The 20,405-nt window shown below is 41.9% G+C and overlaps 1 protein-coding gene across 9 annotated transcripts in view; it reads right to left on the bottom strand.

Moving 5' to 3' along the window:
* dennd4c (DENN/MADD domain containing 4C) overlaps positions 1-20,405 on the bottom strand; it is a 186,961-nt gene that overhangs the window by 135,438 nt on the left and 31,118 nt on the right. For 8 of the 9 annotated variants that reach the window (XR_009928275.1, XM_062449584.1, XM_062449583.1 and 5 more), the window contains exons 5-6: positions 8,233-8,402; positions 3,803-4,044 (exon numbers count right to left, since the gene is read on the bottom strand). Coding sequence is in view for 7 of the 9 variants with exons in the window: in XM_062449584.1 (XP_062305568.1) it covers positions 3,803-4,044; positions 8,233-8,402 (412 nt within the window). In the remaining 2 variants the exon portion in view is untranslated. Of the gene's footprint in view, positions 1-883; positions 903-3,802; positions 4,045-8,232; positions 8,403-20,405 lie in introns of those variants that run through there. The other variant, XM_062449585.1, reaches the window with a different exon arrangement.

Raw genomic sequence — 20,405 nt, 5'->3', positions numbered from 1 at the left:
GTGGAGTTTCAATAACACAAATAAATACTTTATTTCATGAACAGAACAACTCTCTGGCTGAGATATCACGGAAATTAACTTTTTTATTATTATTATTTTTTTTTTTTATATCACAGGTAAACGGTTTGTTAACTTCTGGTAAAAATGTAAGGTGATGTGTGAAAAGTTGGTGAAGTTCATTGGTGGCATGAACGGTTGTGGATACTTCACATTCTGCACATTTTGGACATTATGAATGGCATTCTGCACATTCTGCACAGCCATCTGGGGGTCCACTGGGTTGGGCACTGTGGCATTTTCAGACAAAGCCACCTGACGCTCACTCTCTTCAAGGATCTTGATCAGATTTTCATCGCTGATGACTTCCATCTCAAGCTCTTGCGGTGTTTTCAGGTCTGGTGCAGCTGGCACACTTTCAGGATTTTTCACTCTGGGAACAACCAGAGTAGCTGCCAAAGCTGCAGACATTTCAACTTGTTTTTCTTCAGGACACCTTCCGGAGTAGTTGCGTACTGTGGTTTCACTTCTGTGCCCACTCACTGCAGTGATGGGACGACCTTGGAACCCAGCTTTATCCGAGGCTGTTATGCAGGTGGCCCTGATGCTGTGATTGGTGTAGGTCTTGCTCAGGTTGGCATCTTCCGACAGGATCTTCATGAAACTGCCAATGGCATTGTGGCCCAATCTCTGCTTGTCATACCAAAGGAAGCATTTGGGATGTTTCTTGGGACTTTGCCACAGTGTATCCATGTCAGGGTTAAGTTTGGCAATGTACTGCTCGAATCTGGCAACCGGGCAGATATCTTTGTCTGAAAGGAAGGGAAAATTGTAGGAAGAATCTGCAGAACACCCATGAAATTCCATTATGGATCTCTTTGTTTACCTGGTGTTTCAAAGATTTTCCCTTCAGTGGCGGCTGAGGAGTCATCTTCTTTGTGATTCTTATCCTCTTCATCGATGACATGCTCAATGTACCTTGGACCTGCACAATTGTTGAACACTTGGAATGTAGTTTTCGTCATTCCATGAATGTTTTCACATCCTCTGCAAAACAGTTTTTTTTTACTATTCTACTAGATCTACAAACACAAAATAAAGATCTAGATTTGTTGTTTCTCAATTTTCAACTGACCTTCTGCAAGTGTAGTACATCAAGGCAAACATCACTGTCTGTTGGAGTTTTTGGGGGGTGATATGGTAAATGTCTAGCCTGGATAGATCATCATCAGAGATTACTGGGAAGCTCTTTGTAGTAGCCAATCCCATTTTCCTGGTCTGTTTGGTAACCCCACGGAACATCTCATTTGACAGTGTGAATCTAGGGTCTGCAATTATATCAATGCTTTGGGTTTCCTTCAAGTGGCGGTTCAATCCTGCCCTGATACATTTGAGGGAAGACAGCTTGTAGTTTGCCCTATTTTGCTGTTCTAAAGCAATGTAGAAGTCCCTCAAAATATCAGGAAGCTGAGCGTCTGGGATTGCCTCTTCATTTGGCAAGTCTTTCTCAAATAGATAGATAGAATGTTCTTAGTTGCTCTGTTTGTACTTGCGGACCTGTGCAAAAACCATATTTGGTTGTTTAGGCTAGAGCTATATACTTTGTTGCCGAACAGATGCCATGTTGTTAAGGTCGATCCCTACATCTTCAAGGCAACCGCTTGCTGCTACGTCCGTAAAAAACGTTTGTTTACCTCTGCGAACTTTCAGGAGGTATACAAACAAATTTGTTAACTTTTGAGAATGCCTCTGGACCAATAAGAACAGCATATTGGTATAATTAAAATAGTATATCAGAAACAATTATGTTTCCTATACTGAGCCTACGCAATTGGCATTATTGATGAATTCATTATTGTATGAAACATTATTGGTGAACAGCCGCAATGGTACAGAATTGATCAACCCGGACATTGCAGTCAGTACAGTACGCATCTATGTCTTTATATTTACATTTAGTCATTTAGCAGACACTCTTATCCAGAGCGACTTACAGTAAGTACAGGGACATTCCCCCGAGGCAAGTAGGGTGAAGTGCCTTGCCCAAGGACACAACCTCATTTTGCACGGCCGGGAATCGAACTGGCAACCTTCAGATTACTAGCCCGATTCCCTAACTGCTCAGCCACCTGATATGGTGGCTATAGTATATAAGCCAGTTTATATACTATAGGCAACTATAGCCCCACATTTGTGGACAAAAGACAAAATACCAATGGTAGAAATGTGATGTAGCACAACAGGGTTATTGCTCTGTTTGACGAACAGCTTTTGATCTTCAATATAAGAACTGTCAACTACCAATATATCAAGTCTGCCTAAATGGTCCATTTTAGATCCAACATTGCTAGGATTTCATAGAAATCTGTACTCTATACCATCCTGGTTCTGCCCTCCTACGTACCTTCTGCTCAATTTTCATTTTGCTTCTGTACTAGGTCTGGGATTTCGGCATCAGGGCCCCAGACTGCGACCAAATGGTCGCATTTTGCGACCAGTTTTTGAGACAGTGCGAGCATTTTTTACAAGTACTCGCGCATGCTCGACCAACAAATTTTGAATTTATTAGGTGTGCACAACGTCAGCACACGTTAGCAACGACGCATAGATACCACGTTCTAGTAAGACAGCGATATCAGCGAGCCCTCAGCATTAGTACCGTAGCTAAAAGTCTTGGAATGTTTAGGCTATTTTTCGCTAGGTTCCTACGAACATGTCTTTATCTGCCAGACAAGTGGGTTCCCCTTCGTTCTTTTGGTGAACTGTCCCTTCTTACCCGGTGTCATGGAGCCGAGCAGCTAAATACTTATTTAGCTGCTCGGCTACTAGCTACTGTATCCCTGCATGTGTTTGCGCTGTTGCTCAGCAAGTGTGGTGTAGGACAAGGGCGATTCTAGGATCAGACCTTCAGGGGTGCTCAGCCCCCAATGAGAATGTTAGTCTGGAGCCCTGGGCATATTAGTCAGATTTTTCAAATCAACTTTTTACCGGTCCAATCAGCGAACAGAGGGAGTGGCTGAGAACGATGACGTTGATGTTGTGCGCTAGTTTGGGTTGTAGTTCAGTAATGGTGGCGGAGAAAGATGCGAGCGAAGCCATTCGGTCCATTGTGGCAACGCTGCCGAATATCCTAAAGTTAAAGCCGGAGCAAGAAAAATCTTTACAGAGTTTTGTTGGTGGCCATGATGTTGTGGCTCTCTTCCCCACGGGGTTCAGGAAAAGTTTTATTTTCCAGCGAGCTCCATTAGTGGTGAAGGAGTTGGCTAAGGCGAACACTATCGATTGGTTATGGCAGATCCAGAGTGGCTCTGGGCAGACCCAATAGTTTTAAACTTCAACAGAGTACCCGCCCTCAAGGAAGTTAACGCTTGTCAATGGAGCCATCCCAGACTCTCTGTACAAATGAAATGTGATATAGTCTGGTTAGGACCAGGCTAACTCTATACTACAGATCCCTTCAATTTTACTTAAAACAATGCTTTTCTGAAATACCACCTCCTGTTTTATGCACGTTTGCGTGAACATGCCACAAACAGCAAATCCGTCATTGTCCAAAAGTCCACCAGTTATTAACAAAAGTTGTGTATGTAAAATTGTGTTAGTTATGTATCTAAGAGATGAATGTAAAAATACATTTTAAATGTACTTTAATTGCTAAATTTAGTTTGAAAAACACAAGACTACTTAATTCTAAATATATCTACAGCAAATAAGTAGTTTAGCTCTTGCTATATAACTTGTCTTATAAAGTTAACTATGGTTAACTACCTCCCCATTTCCCAAAGTAAATTTGTAAGGCTCTTACTTTTCAATCGGCAATGGATGTGGGCCTGAAACTGACAATTTGTAAAGGAACATGAGAAACTTGCGAAAGGACTCAAAAAATGGCCAGCGGGAAAGCAGACAGATGCACTTGTTGGTGTTAACAGGTCTGTTGGGGATCATCTTCTTCTCCACAGTGGTAAGCAGGCCCAACTGCACCTTCTGTTTCTCATTGAGTAATTCTACTGGGTAGGGTTCGTAGAATTGGATTGCTGCACCATACACCTACAAACAAGTAAAGGCCTCAGTGTTAACAGAAACATGATCACCATTCAAACTTTTTCTTTTCATAAGCAATTTCATTAAATGTGGTATTTAGGGTTATTAACACATGTTCATACAATTGTTGTTGACAGAGTTATAGCTTTATTCACCAGGAAATGACTTATTCAGTGGATGTGAAACATCTCTAACAGTTCAAACCATAAATAGAAAAAACAATTTGTTGTCCCCTTTCGCATTCAAAAAGTGCCCGTTAATGAGAGGTCTCCTGATACTGGGACATCATGCATGACAAAGTGGAAATTGAAAAAAGAACAATGTGCGATTATATGAAAAAACTGATATATATCAACACGTGTACAGAAATCTCCTCCTCCCGACAACAGTGAAAATAAAAAATGCTGTGTGTGTACTTCAATAAAGTCATATTTATGGACGTGGGCTACATATGTTCTCGTCCCAAAGAACACTCATCTGCTTGACCATGAGCAGTGCTAAACCATCAAGCACCTTTGGAGCCAACCCCGCCTTGGACTGTGCGACCAATCGCTGTACAACGATGGTTGGGGTCAGCCGAGCCTTAGTGCCTATTATTGCCGTGATGTTAGTGTTCTTCTCTCCTAATATTCAGTGGCCTTCTAAGTTGGTTTTAGTGTGTGAGATCTCTGTATTGAACCAGCACTGCACACTTAGGGGAGTCTGGCCCAGCTAAAAGGCATGTGGCAGGACCGCTTTCCGTCCGAGACAGTGCCGCTGAAAAGGTACATACCAGGTACCGGTAAAATGCCGGTACATAGCAACTTGACAGTGTTGATTTGACACCAAAGTTGCCAGCATCTGCATCTAGAAATGACGGCACACATCCATTTGACTGTGCTGGTATGATTCTTGAGTCGGCCACATTGGCATCTGAAGATGCTGCATGCACCGACTCAACGGTGTTTGTGTAACACTTGAGTCTGACACGTCTGCATCTAGCTATGCTGACACTCAACGACAAAGGTGTTGGTTGTGAGCGAAGTGTTTCGGTACACAGAATTGCAGGTAGGATGCACGCTCTCAGGGTGGCCAGTAGTGTTGGAACAATGGGCGTTTAAAAGGGTTGGGTCGGGTGCAGGTATGCAGTGCAAAGCTCGGGGCGGGTAATTAGCGGCATTTTACTAATTTTGCTAGCCCATACACAAGCATAATTGGTGGCCAAGCAGGGAAGCTGCAAAAAAATACAAGCAACTGGTGTTGCTTGTATTTTTATTTACGTTCCGTTGCACGGTTTAGGAGGTTACAACATTTTTGTGGCATAAAGTGCCTTTGTGTGCACAAAGGGAACTCAGTGCTAGCCTACATCACAACGTCAGCACATGTTAGCAACGACGCATAGATACAAGTGCATAGATGTGCTAGTAAGACTGTTGCACACCAGGTATCGTATCTGCCGTGGTGTACTAGCAGCATCATACATTTAAGCAATTCAAGACTTGCATGTACAGTAAGTAATGTTACATTAAATCATGTATTTAAACTCAAGCTTGTGTGGTGCTGTCTTCAATGCCACAGCCTAAACTTAATGGCAAAAGAAACACTTTCATTTCCGGCGCATTCAAACAATCCCCAGTGAAGTTTGGCTAGCAACAGCAGCTAGCTTGCTCGTAGCACAATTTACCGGGGTCAGCTTCTCTCGCGTGGAGGGCTCTCTAGACTGATATCAAATGGTTGCATTTGGCATTGCTACTGACAATGATCACTTCCAGCAAACTTCTTTTGAATAGCCATTTCCCCCTAATTACATTTCAAGCTTATTTACGTTTTTTGGGGGCATATTTTCAATTAGCAGATGGTACTGTTTGAATCGCGATTCCATCTGAAATCCTGCCGGTGACAACGTTGTTACAATAGCTTGTTTCAAATGGGGTTCTTAATGAATGAATGCAATATCAGTAGGCTAAATGCTTGAAAATATCACTAGAAGGGAAAAACTTAAGGTGACGTTTAAGTCATAGAGGTTAAGACAGTTTTTACAGTGGATTGCCCAATATCTTCGTTTGATCCAACTTTTCACTATTACTATTCCCTCTTGCAGGGGAAATGAGAAGAAAATCATTTAATTTACACTTCACTTTTTGTATTTTGAATTGTAAATGAGCAGCAACAAATGTAGGGCTGCAACAACGACTCGATTAAATCGATTAAAATCGATTATTAAAAGCGTTGGCAACGAATTTCAGTATCGATTCGTTGTGTCGCGCGACTACTACGCCACTCATACTACGCCACTCAATAAGTTGCGGAGATGTTTGAGTATTAAAAACAAAAAACTCCGCGGAGCAGAGCGAAGGTAGAGGAAAGACCATCGGAGAGACGTGGCGGAGGCAAAGAAATTAGTTCGACCTAAGTCATCCAAGGTGTGGGAGCATTTCACACTAAATACATCGAAAAAAGTGTGTTAATTGACCGAGGTGAGGTTAGTTTCATATTCGACATTTGTCTCACATTCGGAAGACGCTACTTTGCAGCGTCGCGTTAGGGACCGGGTGAAAACTACCCATACCATTTTGAAAAATGCAGACTTTTATAATATTTTTATGAATATAAAACCTCAAACAGATACCAGAGTATCTTCACAATGTCTGGTATACTTCCACAGCCTTTACTTTTTCAATGAAGTTTCAAATAAAATGATATAAAATCATTAATCTTTGAAAATAGCTTAATCCTCGCAAATCTTAACTTTTTTCAAAATGGTGTCAAAATCTTAAATATACACCAGATTATTTTAATAAAGTCTGGCCTACTCCCACAACCTTTCAATTTTCAATAAAGTTTTAAACAAAACTCAAATAAATTGGTCATCTCTGAAAATAGCATTAAATCCACGCTAATATTAATAACTTTTTCAAAATTGTGTGCCTGTTTGTGCCCATTCTGAAGATTTTTTGCACTGTGAATATGCACTGTCAGTTCTGTTTTTGAATAAAGGGTTGGAAATTAATGCTTTTTTGTTTTTTTTATCCGATTCATTGATTAATCGAAAAAAGAATTGACAGATTAAAATAATCATTAGTTGCATCCTTAAACAAATGTATGCTTTTAAATCTATGCAATCTTCATAAATATAAGTAGCCTATGCATTTTTATATAAAATATACAGAAATATCAGTTGTAAAAATTACAGTTAATAAACGGACCCCTCTGCAACCGACGCAAGCAAGCACACCCTACAATTTCCCCAGAAATTGTACCCTCTCTAGTTATTCATTAATCTTATTTATTTTCCCACCCCTAAGGATCCCTCAATATGTGGACTACATAGACAACGTCGATGTCAAAAGGTTCGTCTTGGTAGCGATTGCGTTGCTTGTATTGGGATTTACGTTCCGTTGCACGGTTTAGGCTTGAATAATTTTTTTGTGGAAAAAAGTGCCATGTGTGCATCAAGAGACCTCAGTGCTAGCCTAACGTCAAAACGTCAGCACACATTAGCAATGACAAATAGATACGACGTTCTAGTAAGACAGATAGCGATATCAGCGAGCCCTCAGCATTAGTACCGTAGCTAAAAGTATAGGAAAGTTGAGGCTACTTTTTGCTAGATACCTACGAATATGTCTTAATCTGCTAGACAAGTCTCTCTGGATAAGGGCGACTTATCCAGAGCGACTTATCCCTTTGTTCTTTTGGTGAGCAGTGTCACAAGCCCTACTTACCCGGCGTCATGGAACCGACTAGCTAAATAGTTATTTAGCACTAGTGTTGCTACTGTATCCCTGCCTGTGTTTGCACTGTTGCTCAGCAATTTAAGACTTGAATGTACAGTACGTAATGTCACAATAAATAATGTATTTGAACTCAAGCTTGTGTGACGCGTCGCTGTATTGTTGCACAATTACAGCTGTGCTCAGTTTTGCTCGTAGATTCAGACCTAGCCCCGGTAAATTGTAGAGCTAGCTAACTACTAGACTTCTGCTGTGTGGGAATTGCAGGAGCTAAACATTGGAAGGGCATACAAAAATACAGTGTTGATATTCACAGCCTGGAAACATACCCATCTGCAACCAACGCAAGGACACCCCTCAATTTCTCCAGAAATTGTACCCTCTAGTTTTAACTGTTGCATTTAAAGTTTGTTAATACAAAAAAAGACCAAAATTACAGGGTTAGCACCTTTCTTTTCTGTGAATACAAGATTGTTCTTACCTTTTCTCCAGAGGATATGGTTAAGACAAAGGTAGAGAAAACAGGCAGAGGGTATCGTGTGTTTGGTGCCCAGCATTCAATATTTGCTCCCATGGGCAAGCAAAACAAAGGCACAGACTCTGAGAGAGGGAAGGATTCATAATCTTCTTGTGGGTAACGGAAGATGAGGCCTGAAAGAAAGAGAACAATTTTTGTATTTAAAAGTTGATCAATCATTTTGGATGAAGCGTCAAGCAGGGGTGATTTGTCCCCAGCGAAGATTTTTTGCAAAGTGCATTTATTAGTTACATTTACATTTAGTCATTTAGCAGACGCTCTTATCCAAAGCGACTTACAGTAAGTACAGGGACATTCTCCCTGAGGCAAGTAGGGTGAAGTGCCTTGCCCAAGGACACAATGTAATTTTGCACGGCCGGGAATCAAACCGGCAACCTTCTGACTAATAGCCACTCTGCCATCTGACCCCCTATTCTTATGTCATGACATAGCGGGAACAATAATTGTAATAGTAAAATGCAAACATGTTTTGTAAAGCGGATAAACATAACTGTTGGGTCAGATGGCTGAGCGGTTAGGGAATCGGGCTATTAATCAGAAGGTTGTTGGTTCGATTCCCGGCCGTGTCAAATTACGTTGTGTCCTTGGGCAAGGCACTTCACCCTACTTGCCTCAGGGGGAATGTCCCTGTACTTACTGTAAGTCGCTCTGGATAAGAGTTTCTGCTAAATGACTAAATGTAAATGTAACTAATAAATGCACTTTGCATATATTCACACATGGGTGAAACAAATCATATTATATGAATGATACTTTGCTAATGGTATGCTAAACCATTGACAACCCTAAAACCAAAAAAGTTGGAATGTTGTGTAAAATCAAATAAAAAACTGAATACAATGATTTACAAATCTCATAAACCCACATGTTATTCACAATAGAACATAGAAAACATGTCAAATGTTTAAACTAATGAAATGTACAATTTGAATGAAAAACGAAGGTAATTTTTAATTTGATGGCAGCAACACGTCTCAAAAAAGTTGGTACAAGGCCATGTTCATCACTGTGTAGCATCCCATCTTCTTTTAACAACAATCTGTATATGTCTGGGAACTGAGGAGACCAATTGCTGGAGTTGTGGGAGAGGAATGTTGTCCATTTTGTGTTTGATACATGATTCTTGCTGCTCAACGGGCTTGGGTCTTTGTTACATTTTTGTTTCATGATCCACCAAACGTTTTAACTGGTGAAATGTCTGAACTGCAGGCAGGCCAGTTCAGCACCCGGACCCGGACGAACCCATGCTGTTGTAACAAATGCAGTATGTGTACATTACATAAAAACATGCACAAATGTACGCTTTGTACAAGTATTGTGAGCAGTAAAATGTATTAGGTGAACTATGCTTAGCACTAATCTGATGGGGTGTTTCATGAAGAAAATGCATTGTACAATGCCATAAGACATTTTCTGTAAAGTAAGTAAGTAAGACTTTATTTATATAGCACATTTCATACAAGAATTGTAGCTCAAGGTGCTTTACATAAAATCAATAAAAACAATAATACAAGTGATAAAAGTAATAATTAAAATAGCAAATTATAAAAACAATAATATAACTAATAAAAGTAGTAAAACCCTTCTGAGATAAAATTACTTAAATGCTTTGGTAAAAAGGTAGGTTTTAAGCTGTCTAGTGTGTCTTAAAATGTCTAGCGTATTTGCTTCCCTAATATTTATGGGTAATTTGTTCCATAGTTTTGGGGTGTAATTGACAAAGGTCGAATCACCAATCTTCTTATGACTGCTTCCGGTGACCTCTAATAGGCCTGCATTTGATGATCGCAGTGTTCTAGCTGGTGTGTAGTTTATAAGGGAGTTAGCAATGTAGCTAGGTCCTTGTCCATGTAGAGCTTTGTATGTGAGGAAAAGGACCTTAAAGTCAATTCTGAAGGTAACGGGGAGCCAGTGTAAAGTAGCTAGGACAGGACTAACGTGTTCTCTCCTTTTAGTTTTGGTTAATAATCTAGCTGGAGAATTTTGAATGAGCTGTAGTCTTTCAGTGGTTTTCTTGGGAAGACCAGTGAAAAGTGCGTTACAGTAGTCCAGCCGGCTGGATATAAAAGCATGAATTAACTTCTCTGCATCATTTTGGTTTAAGAATGGTCGTACCTTTGCTATATTCCTCAAGTGAAAGAAAGCTGTTTTGGTCACTTTATTAATGTGAGAGTTGAAATTCAGTCCAGGATTACACCGAGACTCGTCACCTCTGGTTTAAGACAAGGGGTTAAGCCTCCTAGATTCTTAGTAAGCATCTCTCTTTTGGATTTGGGGCCACATAGTAGGACTTCGGTTTTGTCTTCATTTAATTTGAGAAAGTTATCATTCATCCATTTCTTTATTGCCAACAGGCAGTTGGTAATGGAATTGATGGCCGTTGCATCATTGGGTTCAGTGGATATATATAGTTGTGTGTCATCCGCATAGCTATGGAAATCTATGTTATGTTCTCTGATTATGTCGCCGAGTGGTAACATATAAAGAGAAAAAAGTAATGGACCTAAGCAGCTTCCTTGAGCAACCCCGTAGCAGTTCTCATGTTTCTTGGACCTATGGTCTCCTAAACTAACATAAAACTTCCTTCCTGTGATATATGATTTCATCCAGTTCAATACACTATCCGTGAACCCAATAAGCTTTTCCAGTCCACCTTCAAGAAAAGGCTCAAGACGCACTTGTTCCGGGAGTACAACGGTACTTAGGAATGGTTCGCTTGACCCGATGTTAGTTTCCTCAAGGATCACAATGACTCTTGCTTAGAGACTTGTTGCTCTTGTGGTTAGTGTTAACTGACTTAAATTTTTGTACTCGCTGTGATATATTGTTTTTATTATTGTTGCTTGCTTTTTTCCACAGGTACACTTGCACTTATAGCAGTTCATGTTGTTTAATTGTAACTTGTTTAACTACATGCTCTTATGGTTCTTCCCTTTGGCACTTATTTTGGTTGTTCACAATGTGTGCTTCATGTTTTGGCTACTCGCAATGTTTTGTGGCTATCTCGTTGTTATGATCAGTGACCTATGCACTTTGTAAAGCTCTCTCTTGGAAGTCGCTTTGGATAAAAGTGTCTGCTAAATGAATAAATGTAAATGTATTGATTAGGATGTCCAATCCCTGAGTCACCACCTACCGCGGTGGAGGGGTTTGCGTGTCCTAGTGATCCTGGAAGCTATGTTGTCGGGGGCTTTATGCCCCTGGTAGGGTCACCCAAGGCAAACAGGTTCCAGGCGAAGGACCAGACAAAGCGTGGCTCAAAAACCTACCATGAAGAAAACAAACAATGGTTCTCAGTTGCCCCTGCCCGGAAGTGGGTCACCGGGGCCCCCCCCCCCCTGGAGCCAGGCCCGGGGGTGGGGCTCGATGGCGAGCGCCTGGTGGCCGGGCCTTTTCCCATGGGGCCCGGTCGGGCACAGCCCGAAGAGACAACGTGGGACCCCCTTCCAGTGGGCTCACCATCCGCAGGAGGGGTCATGGGGGTCGGGGCAGTGTGAGACGGGCGGCGGCCGAAGGCGGGGGCCTTGGCGGTCCGATCCTCGGCGCTAGCTCTAGGGACGTGGAACGTCTCCTCGCTGGCGGGAAAGGAGCCGGAGCTGGTGCACGAGGGAGAGAAGTTCCGGCTAGATATAGTCGGCCGCGCCTCAACGCACAGCATCGGCTCCGGAACCAGTCTCCTTGAGAGGGGCTGGACTCTCTTCCACTCTGGAGTTGCCCTCGGTGAGAGGCGTCGAGCTGGGGTGGGAATACTTGTTTCCCCTCGGTTCGGCGCCTGTACGTTGGGGTTCACCCCGATGGACGAGAGGGTAGCCTCCCTCCACCTTCGGGTGGGGGGACGGGTCCTCACTGTTGTTTGTGCTTACGCACCAAACGGCAGAGCAGAGTACCCACCCTTTTTGGAGTCTCTGGGAGGGGTGCTGGAAAGTGCTCCTCCCGGAGATGCCCTCGTCCTCCTGGGGGACTTCAATGCTCATGTGGGCAATGACAGTGAGACCTGGAGGGGCGTGATTGGGAGGAACGGCCCCCCCGATCTGAACCCGAGCGGTGTTTTACATTTACATTTACATTGTAAATGTGTGCACTTGGCACCAGGACACCCGAGGTCTCAGTTCGATGATAGACTTTGTAGTCGTGTCGTCGGATCTGAGGCCGAATGTCTTGGACACTCGGGTGAGGAGAGGGGCGGAGCTGTCAACTGATCACCATCTGGTGGTGAGTTGGCTACGATGGTGGGGGAAGACACCGGTCAGGCCTGGCAGGCCCAAACGTAATGTGAGGGTCTGCTGGGAACGGCTGGCAGAATCCCCTGTCAGAAGGAGCTTCAACTCCCACCTCCGGGAGAGCTTCGATCATGTCTCGGGGGAGGCCAGGGACATTGAGTCCGAATGGGCCATGTTCCGGGCCTCCATTGTTGAGGCGGCTGACCGGTGCTGCGGACGCAAGGCGGTCGGTGCATGTCGCGGCGGTAACCCTCGGACCCGGTGAGGGAAGCCGTCAAGCTGAAGAAGGAGGCCTATCGGACTTTGTTGGCTGGTAGAACTCCAGAGGCAGCTGATGTATACCGGCAGGCCAAGCAGAATGCGGCTTTGGCGGTCGCGGAGGCAAAAACCCGGGCTTGGGAGGAGTTCGGCGAGGCCATGGAGAATGACTTCCGAATGGCTTCGAAAAGGTTCTGGACCACCATCCGGCGACTCAGGAGGGGGGAGCAGTGCACTGTCAACGCTGTATATGGTGGGGATGGTGCGCTGCTGACCTCGATGGGGGACGTCCTGGATCGGTGGAAGGAATACTTTGAAGATCTCCTTAATCCCCCGTTGAGGGGGTCCGGTTTGGTGACCTCAGGATCGGGTCGCTGCTTTTTGCAGATGATGTGGTCCTGTTGGCTTCATCGGGCCGTGACCTTCAGCTCTCACTGGAGCGGTTCGCAACCGAATGCGAAGCGGCTGGGATAGGAATCAGCACCTCCAAATCTGAGGCCATGGTTATCGACCGGAAAAGGGTGGAGTGCAATCTCCGGGTCGGGGAGGAGATCTTGGTGAGGTGTTCTGGGCACGTCCCACTGGGAAGAGGCCCCGGGGAAGACCCAGGACACGCTGGAGGGACTATGTATCTCGGCTGGCCTGGGAACGCCTCGGGGTCCCCCAAGAAGAGCTGGTGGAAGTGGCCGGGGAGAGGGAAGTCTGGGCCTCCCTGCTTAGGTTGATTTCTAAGAGGAAGATGATGGATGGATGATTAGGATGTCGTGATCAATGGTATCAAATGCTGCACTGAGATCTAGCAGGATAAGGATAGAGACTTTATTTGCATCAGAGTTTAGTCTGAGGTCGCTAATTATTTTGGTGAGAGCAGTTTCAGTACTGTGATATTTCCTGAAACCTGACTGCGAGACTTCCAGGATGTTATTTTCTTCAAGAAAAGAATTTAATTGGACTAAAACTATCTTTTTCAGTACTTTACTAATAAATGGAAGGTTTGATATTGGTCTGTAATTTGCAAGTAGACTGTTATCCAATTTGGGTTTCTTTAATAGGGGCTTTACAACAGCTGTTTTGAAGGGAAGACGCCAGTTCTAAGGGATGTGTTAATAATCTCTAGTACCGGACCTGAGACACTATCAAACACTCGCTTAAAGAATGTTGTGGGTATAGGATCAGTATCTGAGGTTGTGGAGTTAGATTCGCTGACAATTTTAGAAAGTTCACTAAGTGTGATACAGGTAAATGTGCTCATGGTTATGTTGCAGAATCTACTGATGTCAGTTTCGACCCCACTATTAATAATACTAGCTCTGATCAAAGTTATTTTGTTCTGGAAGAACAAAGCAAGCTCTTCACATTTAACTGCCGAGGATGGAGGTGGAGGCAGGGACAGTGTTTAGCAGCTGGTCAATGGTGGAGAAAAGAACTCTGGAATTTCTGGCATTTTCTGTAATAAAGTTGGAGAAATATTCTCTCCTTGCTAGACGGATGGTTTTGTTATAGGTGGTTAGTGTATCTTTGTAGATATTGTAGTGGACAGTGATCTTTGTTTCCCTCCATTTTCGCTCTGCTGCACGGCATTTTCTTTTCGTTTCACTAACATTTTTATTTCTCAGCCATGGGGAGGTTCTGCTTGCGCACTTCTTTTTGATTTTCAGTGGTGCAACAGAGTCTAACACAGATAATAGTGCATCATTGAGGTTCTCTACCATTTCATTCAGAGAGCAATCATGGTTAGTCGGCTCATATAGAGAAAATTGTTCAGAAAATGTCTCATAGCTGTATCCTCTAAATATCTTCTATGGACTAAGAATTCTTTTGTTTTTTGTTAGGATAATTTTCACATTAAAAAGTATATAATGATGGTCTGAGAGGGGTAGATTAGTTATTGAAATATTATTGATATTTAGTCCAGTTGTTATCACTAGATCAAGTGTGTTTCCGTGCCGGTGTGTTGGGTCTGTTATGTGTTGAGTTAGATTGAAACTGTCGAGGAGATTTAAGAGCTCAATAGTTCTTGGGTCTGCTTTTTATTTACTTGGATATTTAAGTCTCCGTTTAAGTACTTTGTCATATCTAGTGATAATAGTTCAGAGAATTATTGTATAATTATTGGCGAGTGCTTGGGTGGCCGATATATAATAACAAAAAGTATTGATTCGGTTTTGAGCTCTATAGCAAGATATTCATATGATGTGAATTCACCCATCTCAGTGATTTAGAACAACAGTTTAGAGGAGAAAATAGCTGCGACTCCTCCACCTTTTTTTGATGTCCTAGAAACTTGGTGAAAGCTGTAATCGGGCGGACACGCTTCTATCAAAGTTGCTGTTGCCGAGTCATTGTTTAGCCAGGTTTCTGTTAGACAGATGCAGTCTAAGTTGTTTTCTTTGACCAGATCATTAACTAGAAATGTTTTGTTATTTTGTGATCTAACATTTAGAAGGGCCAGTTTCATCTGTGGGGTATTAACAGATAAAACAGGGGTAGATAAATCTGTTGGAAGAATATGGATAGTTCTGTGACTTCTAACACTAGTTTCAGGTTTGTAACCATGATTTTTACCATGCCATTTTCTGTTTGTGATGATGACCGGTATGTCCAATGAAATAGCATGGTGGCTGTCCTAGCGTAGCTTTTCTTTGGGAAAGTCTATGTCACTGAGCTGTTCCATCACAAGGGAATTCATCCGGGGGGGTGCAGATCTATGCAGGGCCCATGTCCTTGCAGGAGGCTGTTTGAATGTTCTGTTCTGTTCCATGGGAGGTTGTTTGGGATGCGTCAGTCAGCTTAGACACAACAGGGATAGGGAGAGAAACTTGATTTGTGGTCAGGAGCACGTGACTGATGTTTGCTGTTAGTAGTCGAGATCCTCTACGGTTTGGGTGGAGTCTGTCAGCTTGAAAACGGTCTGCACAGTTCCAGAACACATTGAAATTATAGATTAATCGGTAACCCTTCCTTTTACAGTCCCTTAAGTACTAGGTATTTACATAGAAAGTAAAGGGTATGTTATGTGTTTTATTGGGTATTACCGATTGTTACCAAGGTGGTAAATACCTAGATAATTAGGTAAAGACAGTAGACAAAACTTAGTATTTACCTGGAAACTTATAAATATTACTATTTAAATACCGCTGGTAGTAAGTTGGTAACTACGGGAGATATATATGGTAAATTATAATGTGTTATTGGGTAAATACCACTGCTACTAAGTAGGTAAAGACGGCCAAGCTCCAGCAGAATTACGAACAAAATACTCTACTATTACCCTGCAGTTACCTAAGGTTTATGTCGGTAACGTCTAATGAGAAGATAAGATAGTAGGCTACTTTACAATAAAATACCTTTTCAGATACATTTATCGATGATGGCCTCATTTACTTGGCTGGTATAGCTACCTACCTCCGCGGGAAGAGTTTTCCTCTACTGTCATGGTAAATCTTCTTGGATACTGGGTATGTTCTTGCGCATGTTTGGACTATTTACTCAGTAAGTAATATGAAACTGGACTGTAAAAGGAAGCCGTGTTTGTTTCCATGGTGTTACCAGGCTCTTACCATACCCTTTGTAAGCGAATACCACTTTGTCAACGTTACCGTTAGTATGAACTTGTACTATACAGTCCAAGGTGATACCAGGTAAAACATGGCTATTTACTCAGTAAGTAATATGAAACTGGACTGTAAAAGGAAGCCGTGTTTGTTTCCATGGTGTTACCAGGTCTTACCATACCCTTTGTAAGCGAATACCTACGGTGGCCGACATATGCAAACGCACTGCAAATTAAGAAAACACAAGCAAATAGACAAAACACAAGCAAATTAAGAAAACAATTTCATGAATTTGACAACACATGCGCTGCAAATACACACAACACAAACAAATACATAAACGCGTTGCAAAAACGAAAGCACACAAACCAAAAACACTGCAAATACATAAACGCGTTGCAAAAACGAAAGCACGCAAACCAAAAACGCTGCAAATACATAAACGCGTTGCAAAAACGAAAGCACGCAAACCAAAAACGCTGCATCCAGTTTTCACAACGAAGTTGTCCAGGCCTCTAAGGGGAGCGCTAAGTGGAACATCTTGATTTTCGGCCCTCCTCTTTTACAGTTTTTCAAGAGAGCAACTTCGATTTTGGTCCCATTTCCAAAACAAATTTCTCATATGTCTCTCTCTCTCGCTCCATGGGGCCGAAAATCTAGATGTTCCACTTAGCGCTCCCCCTAGAGGCCTGGACAACTTCGTTGTGAAAACTGGATGCAGTGTTTTTGGTTTGCGTGCCTTCGTTTTTGCAACACGTTTATGTATTTGTAGTAATATTTATAAGTTTCCAGGTAAATACTAAGTTTTGTCTTCTGTCTTTACCTAACTAGGACCAGTGAAAATTACACAGTAATGACCATCACGTTAGTATTTAGTTAACGGGTAAATACTTCGAATTATCTAGGTATTTCCCACCTTGGTACCAATCGGTAATACCCAATAAAACACATAACATACCCTTTACTTTCTATGTAAATACCTAGTACTTAAGGGACTGTAAAAGGAAGGGTTACCCATTAATCTCAGTTTGTGTGTCAGACAGACAGATGCCAACCATGTGTTGAAAGATAGTAGTCGACTGAAGGCTTCTTTTCCTCTGCAAAAGCATGCAATCGGTCCACTGATGAATAATAAAGGATGATTACCGATGATTATAAGTGGTATCTTGCTTCCAACTCTTTTTTTAGACAACCCATTCATTTAGAGCAGATAAACATGTAAAAACATGCAAGCTAGTAGGCCCTAAAATTAGGATTGAGAGAGGTTGATGTAAAGGGAGTATCATATTAATCATAATCATATCATTAATCATATTATCATATTAAATATTAATTCAACTGACAAAGTTGAATTAATATTTAATTTGTTTGATGTGCAAGGCAACTTAACACCTCTCTATGGGAAAATTAAAAAGTAAAAACAAACATTATGAAGATTCATAATTACTGAAGAGCTCTGGCAGTAGTGCAATGATTTTTATAATGGTTTACTACATCAGAACTTGATGACTAACTTGTTGTATTAATTGGATTGAGTAAAAAATTAAAAATAAAGAAGCCAATGACAAAAGGCTCTCGCAAACAAGCTAGCAATGGATAGTAGCTTACTTGTGCTTTCCAATCAGTATCTAGTTTTGATAGGAGATCTAGTTTGTCAGGAGATTCAACCGATGGCTCTAACTATCGGCCGATCAGTATTCTCCCTGCTGTTTCCAAAGTTGCTGAGAAATGTGTTGCAGAGCAACTTATAAAACACCTCAACAGCTCTCCATATCAGCTACATCCTATGCAGTTTAGTTACAGAGCTAATCATTCGACTGAAACAGCCAACTGCTTTCTCTTAGAGAATGTGAAGCTTAAAATGGATAAAGGGGGTGTAGTAGCAGCGGTTTTCCTTGACCTCAAGAAGGCTTTTTTGATACGGTTAATCACAATGTCCTGATTAATAATCTGTCAAATTTTAACTTTTGCCAAGAATCTCTTTCATTCGTGAAATCGTACCTTGAGGGAAGAACCCAGTGTGTCAGAGTGGGTAATGTTTCATCATCTACTCTGAGATCCAAAGTGGGAGTCCCCCAGGGTTCTGTTTTAGGACCTTTATTGTTCAGCTTGTACATTAATGATTTGCCTGGTGTATGCAATGGATGTGATATTCAAATGTACGCTGATGACACAGTGATTTATGTGCATGCAAAAAACAAAGAACAAACTGCACTTTAGCTCACATCCACAATGACAAATGTAACTAAATGGCTTGCAGATTCCTGCCTTCATCTGAATGTTAAGAAGTTTGTATGTTCTTCAAAAAAAGGGCTTGCAAGGTGTCACCGGAACCAGATGTTCATGTTGCTGGTAAAAGACTACAGGTAGTATCCGATTTTAAATATTTAGGAATCTTTATTGATTCTAATCTCTCCTTTAAAAAACTGGTGAAACGTGACAAATGTCTTAAAATTTAACCTCGTGAATTTTAGATATAAAAGAAACTAACCATGCAGGCTGCGAAACTGTATTTTAATGCAATGATTATCCCCCATCTGACCTACTGTTTAACCAGCTGGGCACAAGCCAGCAGCACAACGTTAAAATCTATCCATATTCTCCATAAACAAGCTTTAAAAACACTTGATAAAATAAAAATAAAAAGTCACCATCACTGCAATATCCTCATCAAACATAATATCTTGAGTTGGGAGAACCTTGTTAAATTCGCTGATGTGTGTTTGGTTTTAAAAATTTTAAATGGTATGGCTCCACCTCCGCTTAGTGATTTTATTAAACAGCACACTCAGAATGGCAGACACACTAGATCTGCTTCAAGAGGTTATTGTATTATTTCACACAGGTCTAGCTCTTTTAGCAAATCAGCATTTTCTGTAAATTCAGCACACACTTGGAATGCTCTGCCATCACACATACGCACAAAAGACACATACAAAACATTCAAACATAGCCTTAAGGAATGGCTTGTTGCCAATCAGGTATGAAAGCATTGATGTACTGTCTGCTTATATGTGTGTTTGCCGTGTTTACATTTAGTAATTTAGCAGACGCTCTTTTCCAGAGCGACTTACAGTAAGTACAGGGACATTCCCCCCGAAGCACCTAGGGTGAAGTGCCTTGCCCAAGGACACAACGTCAATTGACACGGCCAGGAATCAAACTGGCAACCTTCAGATTACTAGCCCGACTCCCTCACCGCTCAGCCATCTGACTCCCTGTGTTGATGTATGTTATGTGCTATATATGCGCTTGTACTGCAGGTACACTTTTCTGTTGCTTATATGTGAATCATTTTATGTCAAAGTCAATCACAAGGTCGCCGGTTCGATTTCCGCTTCTAGGTTTTTGTATCGAACTTCAGAAGGTTGAATTTCATCATCTAGCAAAGTATCATCACTACAATGGGCAGTAAACGCGTCCTCGATCGGTCCACCGAAAAGGGACTGAGTGACGCGACCCTGCACTTGGTGACGAAAAGTCAATGCAGGCTAACGTGGCACTCACATGGCGAACAAATAATTTTTTAGTTTGACAGCAAACTATATTAAAATCTGGCAATCTGGCTGTCTTCACCATCATCATATCTGTTAAACATTGCCCTCCTCCTGCTTTTTGGTTTAGAATTGACCGAAATACGAAATTATGAATTTAGTCCTATGACGCGAACAATCATGACTGCGGTCTAAGACTATGCGGTCTACCGGGCAACCCATTCTCACAAATGACAACTTTTACACGACACAAATAAAAAATCAGAGACTGTGGTTACACTAGGGGTGGGCAGTATACCGGTATGAACGCGAATACCGGTTTTGCATTGTGCCATGATATGGATTTTGCCATATCATGGATATCACGATATATTAATACATGTATTAAGTAAAGCCTTTCTGCTTGGTATAAAATATAAGTCAAGTAATACTGCCTATTGGGCTAGTTCAAATTTGTGCTGCAAACATGCAGCATGGACGCTGCACGCATTGTGCCAGCTAGCGCAACTCCAGAAGAAGCAAACATTCATATGAGTAAACTGCTTTTGTTGGCAAGTGTAAGCAAGTGTTAATGATGTCTGAATATAATG

This window comes from Osmerus eperlanus, chromosome 23 (assembly GCF_963692335.1).
Source record: "Osmerus eperlanus chromosome 23, fOsmEpe2.1, whole genome shotgun sequence".
In the NCBI taxonomy this organism is placed as follows: domain Eukaryota; kingdom Metazoa; phylum Chordata; class Actinopteri; order Osmeriformes; family Osmeridae; genus Osmerus; species Osmerus eperlanus.
This window is presented reverse-complemented; position numbering and strand designations above follow the sequence as displayed.